Genomic DNA, 7,500 nt, shown 5'->3' with positions numbered 1-7,500 from the left:
CGTTAGCGCAATGACTGGAAGTCTATGGTATCTGCTAGCATGCTACATAAAAATGGTATTCACGAGTTCATCAGACTCTGAGGGAGTAGATAAAGGAATTCATTGGCAAAATCCTGAAGTATCCCTTTAACCTGACTGGGTGACATGTAAGTCAGGTGCAGTAAGCRGTCMGTACCTTAGCAGTGAGCAGCAGGCTACAGAAGGTGAACACCGCAGGCATCTTGATGATGGAYACCAGCAGTTTGTATGTTTCCATGACGCTCTGCGTCTCCTCCCGGACCTTCTTCCTCCCGTGCTGTCCCCTGGCGTTCTCCTTCTTCAGAACGGCCACCAGCGTGGTCGACACCAGGAACACCACGCCCCAGAAAAACAGGAATTCTGCGCCACGGGAGCCAATCACAGACAACGACAATGTTACAGAGTGATTACAACAGCAGAGCAATGGGATATGAAACAGAGCAATGATTATCAAGGTTTATTCTCCCATCTTCGATAGAAAGGCCTGTTGACTGCCTCGGCTGGACTGAAAATCATCAGACAATAGTTCACTCCAAAATAACACTTTATTTTCTCTCACTTCAGCTCAAAAACCACTAAGTTAATCKCATGACCAATATCTGCACTCTMATTGGAGGATTCCTCCAAAATTGCCCACCAGTTGTTTGGCCTAAAAAAAAWTTGCCAGTGTATCAATGTTTTAAAATGGAAGACAATGCACGCCTGGTACGCCCTAGCGAGATTCAGACTGACAGGACAAAGCCAACTTTGACTAAAGCATTATATGTAAAAAGATCAAATCACTCATTTTCCTACAATTGTGATACCATCGTCTTCAGTACACATTGTTATTCAGGGCAAGATGAAGGAATGCAAAACCTGGCCAACGGACTTTCCCTCTTCAGCAGGGAAGGGTTCACCGAGCTTTGCATGTCTGTAATTGTGCTTAATACCAGCTGACCATAGCAATCAACTAGACATCTGTATTACAACTCTTCTTCCTGCTTCATAGACTACCTTCTTCCTGCTTCATAGACTACCTTCTTCCTGCTTCATAGACTACCTTCTTCCTGCTTCATAGACTACCTTCTTTCCTGGCTTCATAGACTACCTTCTTCCTGCTTCATAGACTACCTTCTTCCTGCTTACATAGAATATCTTCTTCCAGCTTCATATATTACCTTCTCTGCTTCCTCATCTTTTTTACCTCCCTGACAGTGTAACAATGCCAGTCTCTCCCTCCCTCCCTGACAGTGTAACGATGCCAGTCTCTCTCTCCTCCCTGACAGTGTAACGATGCCAGTCTCTTCCCTCTCCCCTGAACAGTGTAACGATGCCAGTCTCTCTCCCTCCCTGACAGTGTAACGATGCCAGTTCTCTCTCCCTCCCTGACAGGTAACGATGCCTCTTCCTGACAGTGTAATGATGCCAGCTCTCCCTACCTACCTGACAGTGTAACGATGCCAGTCTCTCCCTCCCTCTCTCCCTGACAGTGTAACGATGCCAGTCTCTCCCTCTCTTCCCTGACAGTGTAACGATGCCAGTCTCTCCCTCCCTCTCTCCCTGACAGTGTAAACGATGCCAGTCTCTCCCTCTCTCCCTGACAGTGTAACGATGCCAGTCTCCTGCCCTCTCTCCCTGACAGTGTAACGATGCCAGTCTCTCCCTCCCTCTCTCCCTGACAGGTGTAACGATGCCAGTCTCTCCCTCTCTCCCTGACAGTTTGAACGATGCCAGTCTCTCCCTCCCTCTCTCCCTGACAGTGTAACGATTGCCAGTCTCTCCCTGCCCTCTCTCCCTGACAGTGTAACGATGCCAGTCTCTCCCTCCCTCCTCTCCCTGAACAGGTGTAACGATGCCAGTCTCTCCCTCCCTCTCTCTCCCTGACAGTGTAACAATGCCAGTCTCTCCTTCTCTCCCTGACAGTGTAACGATGCCAGTCTCTCCCTCCCTCTCTCCTGAACAGTGTAACGATGCCAGTCTCTCCCTCTCTCCCTGACAGTGTAACGATGCCAGTCTCTCCCTCCCTCCTCCCTGACAGTGTAACGATGCCAGTCTCTCCCCTCTCTGTCGTCTAACGATGCCAGTCTCCCCCTACCTACCTGACAGTTGTAACGATGCCAGTCTCTCCCTACCTACCTGACAGGTAACGATGCCAGTCTCTTTAGGCTCTGCCTCAGGTATGTGTATGCAGAAGTCAGCTGACTCCAGGGCCAGGAAGAGCACGTTGCCTAGGAAGTAGCCAGCAGTCTGTCCCACAGAGTTACAGGTGGAGGCGTAGCCCACGTTCTCCCTAGACAGCATGGTCAGAGCCCAGCCATCCACTGCTATGTCCTGGGATCAGGGAATATAACAGTCATGTATCACAATAACTTTTGAGAGAGAGTGTGTGTGTGTGTGTGTGTGTGTGTGTGTGTGTGTGTGTGTGTGTGTGTGTGTGTGTGTGTGAGTTACCTGGGTGGCTGCCAGAAAGGCCAGCATGAAGAACACAGCCGTCAGGGTCACCACGTCGGGGCCCCGCCCCTCGTCACTTTTCAGCAGCGTATCCACGGTAACCGACAGGTACAGCATGAAGAGACCCAGCAGGTACTGGGTGGGCACCAGCCACGACTTCCTGAGYGGGAGAGAGGAGATCATGAGCCTTGAACTCATTTGATTGCAACAGTCAATATTTTAGACACGCAATACAATACATCAAGTAAAAACATACACTGACCGTACAAAACATTAAGAACACCTGCTCTTTACATGACAGACTGACCAGGCGAAAGCTATGAACACGTGTTACTGTGTTTGTTATAACCAATGTATTGATGTGATTATGATAGGCTATAGGTCAGGTCCTATTGATCCCATGCGATGCTACATGTTTCACGTAAAGAAAACGAGGCTTGAGGGAATGTTGGGAATGTTTTMCCTAAACAAATTAAGAGGTTTTTCGCGAACAGAACTTTTCAGTCAGAAACAAGTAAGAAACTAAACGGTTGAAATGATGTCGTGGCTTCAGCACGGACGGCGCAATAAACACTTCCTGTGGTGCCTTTTCTCTGCCGTAGGGAGGAGAGAGACAACGTGCGCCAGTCACACAGTGTGACCATCAGGCTCTTTCTTTAGTCATTTGTGTGTCTTCATTATTTAATCAAACAGTGTGCTTAAAGCATCAGACAAGCTCAGCGCATATGTCGCTGATTGTATTCAAACTCATAGGGTGTGTGTCTGTCTATATATGGAAAAATAAGTTTCAACATTTCAACCAATCAATTGGTCAAAAGAACAGAATGACTCTCTGGGACTTGTCAGTGTATATCAGTCGTATAAATCCTTGTCTTACCTGCGTCCAAACCGGGTCAGGTAGAGCGCGTCCACCAGAGGGGCCCACAGCAGCTTGAGACTGAAGGGCCAGAAGACAAAGCTGAAGAAGGCCTGGTCCTTGTAGCTGACGTTTTTACCCTGCAGGATGAGAGGGATGCTCCCGGCCAGGCCCAGAGGGATGCCCTGGAGGACATACAGGAAGAGCAGCAGAGACACGTTCCCCAGCTCCCCTCTGATCCCAGGCCGCACCCTGGGATGTCCGTTGTCCTCCGCGTCGTATCCATGGTGCAGCGCCTCCCCCTCCACCTCCATGTCCATGTCAGGGGTGGTGTTGAGAACCCTGTCCCCGTCCCTCATGTCCCCCTGCGGGACAGCGGGCCTCCTCTGCCGCCCGTTCTTATGTGTGACTGTGTCAGAGAGCTCCATTGTGGCGCCGCGGGCATCAAACCAGCTGTACCCTCTGAAACCTGGAGAGGAAGGAAGCAGTTAGTCAATGTCTAGTAGGAACATCTCTGCTGTGTTCGACCCCCTCACACATGTGTTTTCAGATGGGTTACTCRAGGCAGCGACACCTTCCTTTAAGAATGTTCATTGTTGACACATTTCTGAGATATTCTCTTTTTGTCCTGGTTGAGGTCCTAACAACACCAGCTAGTGTCCATCATCAAAAGAGTTTAGCTTCTGCATAAACAAGGTTGCTAGCTAGAAATCTTAATCCGGACCAAGGGGAGAGAGAACGTATAAAATGTTGAATAATCATCGTGACAACGCATGTTCAGCTGTACTGTSAAACACCCCCTCAAACAGTTACCCGTTGACTCAGGAACCAGCAAACTCATGACGTGGGTGGGAATCAAAACAACGCAGCGCCATGACACATAGACAAAAAAATAATAATAAACGAAACTAAGGAAATCTTATCTAATAAACATAACAGAAGATTATTCGGGTTGCTAGAATAAACGAAAAAGTATCACTGGCATGAAAGCAAAGCAAACAAATGAATGTGTTAGTTAGCTAACAGTAACGTTACCATGTGGATCGGAATAGCAAAGTCACAAGATAGGAAAAAAGGCAATGTGAATTTTATAAATATTGGTTAAAATGGTAATTGGAGCTCAAATGATGATGAATGAGATAAGATAAGCATGTTAGCTAGCTATCATAACGTTACATTGTGACATGCGACGCCACATACCAAGATCTAGTAATGATTGTCTATCACCATTCAAGCAATGGATTGTAGTTAGACAGCAAAGATTGCCTTGCACTATGTATGAATTACATTTAATAAGGTAACAGAAATAGCTACCTATTTAGCCTTCACCCGCTAACATCGGCAAGCGCGAGGATGTGTATTTGTGTAACGTCGAAATGTGTCCGAGTGCTTCGGCTGACGTGTCAAACTTCAGTTCATTTCTGTTCCACTAGGATCTGCATACACAATATTATGTCGTTATTGTGGTTCCATATGCACTCTTGCCACTCAGTACAGTTGCAAACGTTAATAATAATAAAACATTAATTACTAAAAAAWATATATATGTTAAATGTAATAGCTCATCTCTAAGTTAACTATTTGTTACACATTACAGAGCTAATACGAGTAATAGATTGTGATTAATAATTAGACGGCTTTATAAGGCACTGTGCAAGTGACCACACTCATTCCTTTCACTTCTTGAGGTGCCATGTACAACAAATCTCTCAAATGATGTGCGCACACACACACGGATCACATTGACACACAGATCTTTATTTATTTTTTAAAAAATTGGGGGGGGGGTAACATAGCTTTAATATTGAAGATAGATTGTGGCTTCTATAATGTAATTGTCTGCATCATTTCCAATCCGCCATATATATAATGATGATGGGGACGATGGCTGCCGTTTTATAGGCTCCTAACCAACTGTGCTAAGAGCTTTCTGGACATCAGAACAGCGATGACTCACCTCCAACTGGATGAAGATCTTTTCTTTATTGAGCCCGACGTGAAGGATATACAGTTTCTCTGAGACCAGGCCCAAATCCACCTCATTCGAGTGAAGAAAACACTGAGGTACAGGGGGCAGAGWTCGGGATGCCTTGTGAGAATTAGTCGGTGAGTGGATAACTCTAGACCACCTTTACTCCGCACACAGAGACGCATACAAAGCTCGCCCTCCATTTGGCAAATCTGACCGTAACTCTATCCTAAAATTTCCGGCTTACAGGGCAAAAACTAAAGCAGAAAGTACCAGTGACTCGCTCAACACGGAAGTGGTCAGATGACGCAGATGCTACGCTACGGGACTGTTTTGCTAGCACAGATTGGAATATGTTTCGGGATTCATCCAATGGCATTGAGGAGTATACCACCTCAGTCACCGGCTTCATCAATAAGAGCATCGACGATGTCGTCCCCACAGTGACTGTACGTACATATCCCAACCAGAAGCCATGGATTACAGGCAACATCAGCACCGAGCTAAAAGCTAGAGTTGCCACTTTCAAGGAGCGGGACACTAATCCGGACGCTTATAAGAAATCCCGCTATGCCCTCAGACGAACCATCAAACAGGCAAAGCYTCAATACAGGACTAAGATTAAACTGACGCTCGTCGGATGTGGCAGGGCTTGCAAATTATTATGGACTACAAAGGGAAACCCAGCCGCAAGCTGTCCAGTGAAGCGAGCCTACCAGAAGGGCTAAATGCCTTTTATACTCGCTTTGAGGTAAGCAAAACAGAAGCGTGCATGAGAGCACCGGACAACTGTGTGATCCTGCTCTCCGTAGCCGATGTGAGTAAGACCTTTAAACATGTCAACATTCACAAGGCCGCGGGGCCAGACGGATTACCAAGACGTGTACTCAGAGCAGGTGCAGACCAACTGGCAAGTGTCTTCACTGACATTTTTAAACTCTCCCTGACTGAGTCTGTAATACCTACATGTTTCAAGCAGAACACCACAGTCCTTGTGCCCAAGAAGACTAATGTAACCTGCCTAAATGATAAACGCCCCGTAGCACTCACGTTGGTAGCACTTTGAAAGTACTTTGAAAGGCTGGTCATGGCTCACATCAACACCATCATCCCAGAAAACTTAGACCCACTCCAATTTGCATACTGCCCCAACAGATCCACAGATGACACAATCTCAATCACAATCCACACTGCCCTTTCCCATCTGGACAAAAGGAACACCTATGTGAGAATGCTGTTCATTGACTACAGCTAAGCGTTCCACACCATAGTGCCCAGAAAGCTCATCACTAAGCTAAGGACCCTGGGACTAAACACCTCCCTCTGCAACTGGATCCTGGACCTCCTGACGGGCCGCCCCCAAGTGGTAAGGGAAGGCAACAACACATCTGCCACACTGATCCTCAGCACAGGGGCCCCTCAGGGGTGCGTGCTTAGTCCCCTCCTGTACTCACTGTTCACCACGACTGCGTGGCCAAGCACGTCTCCAACACCCTCATTAAGTTTTCTGACGACACAACGGTGGTAGGCCTGATCACCGACAACGATGAAACAGCCTATAGGGAGGAGGTCAGAGACCTGGCCGTGTGGTGCCAGGACAACATCCTCTCACTCAACGTGAGCAAGACAAAGGAGATGATGGTTGACTACAGGAAAAGGAGTGCCGAACACACCCCCATTCACATCAACAGGGCTGTAGTGGAAAGGGTCGAGACTTTCAAGTTCCTTGGTGTCAACATCCCCAACAAACTATCATGGTCCAAACACAGCAAATTTGTGAAGAGGGCACGACAACGCCTTTTACCGCTCAGGAAACTGAAAAGATTTGMCATGGGTCCCCAGATTCTCAAAAAGTTATACCGCTGCGTCAACAAGAGCATCATGGCCGGTTGCATTACCGCCTGGTATGACAACTGCTCGGTATACAAACCATAAGGCCCTACAGAGGGTAGTGTGTGCAGCCTAGTACATCACTGTGGCCAAGCTTCCTGCCATCCAGGACCTCTATACTAGGCGGTGTCAGAGGAAGGGCCAAAAAATTGTCAAAGACTCCAGTCACCCAAGTCATAGACTGTTCTCCCTGCTACCATTCGGCAAGTGAAACCGGAGCGCCAAGTCTAGGTCCAAAAGGCTTCTTAACAGCTTCTAGCCCCAAGCTTCTAGCCCCCTGAAATTTTAATCAAATGGTCACCCGGACTATTTACATTGACAACCCCCCCCCCCC

At 47.4% G+C, this 7,500-nt stretch overlaps 1 protein-coding gene and 1 pseudogene across 1 annotated transcript in view; one reads left to right on the top strand and one right to left on the bottom strand.

Moving 5' to 3' along the window:
• Window positions 1-4,708, bottom strand: part of LOC112072185 (acetyl-coenzyme A transporter 1-like) — a 9,571-nt pseudogene extending 4,863 nt beyond the window's left edge.
• Window positions 4,709-6,914: 2,206 nt separating this feature from the next.
• Window positions 6,915-7,500, top strand: part of LOC112072189 (GMP synthase [glutamine-hydrolyzing]-like) — a 25,323-nt gene continuing 24,737 nt past the window's right edge. The window contains exon 1 of the mRNA XM_070439689.1: window positions 6,915-7,196. Coding sequence (XP_070295790.1) covers window positions 6,915-7,196 — 282 coding nt within the window. The remainder of the gene's footprint in view (window positions 7,197-7,500) is intronic.

The sequence above is a fragment of the Salvelinus sp. IW2-2015 genome, unplaced genomic scaffold, assembly GCF_002910315.2.
Source record: "Salvelinus sp. IW2-2015 unplaced genomic scaffold, ASM291031v2 Un_scaffold1851, whole genome shotgun sequence".
Taxonomy (NCBI): domain Eukaryota; kingdom Metazoa; phylum Chordata; class Actinopteri; order Salmoniformes; family Salmonidae; genus Salvelinus; species Salvelinus sp. IW2-2015.
This window is presented reverse-complemented; position numbering and strand designations above follow the sequence as displayed.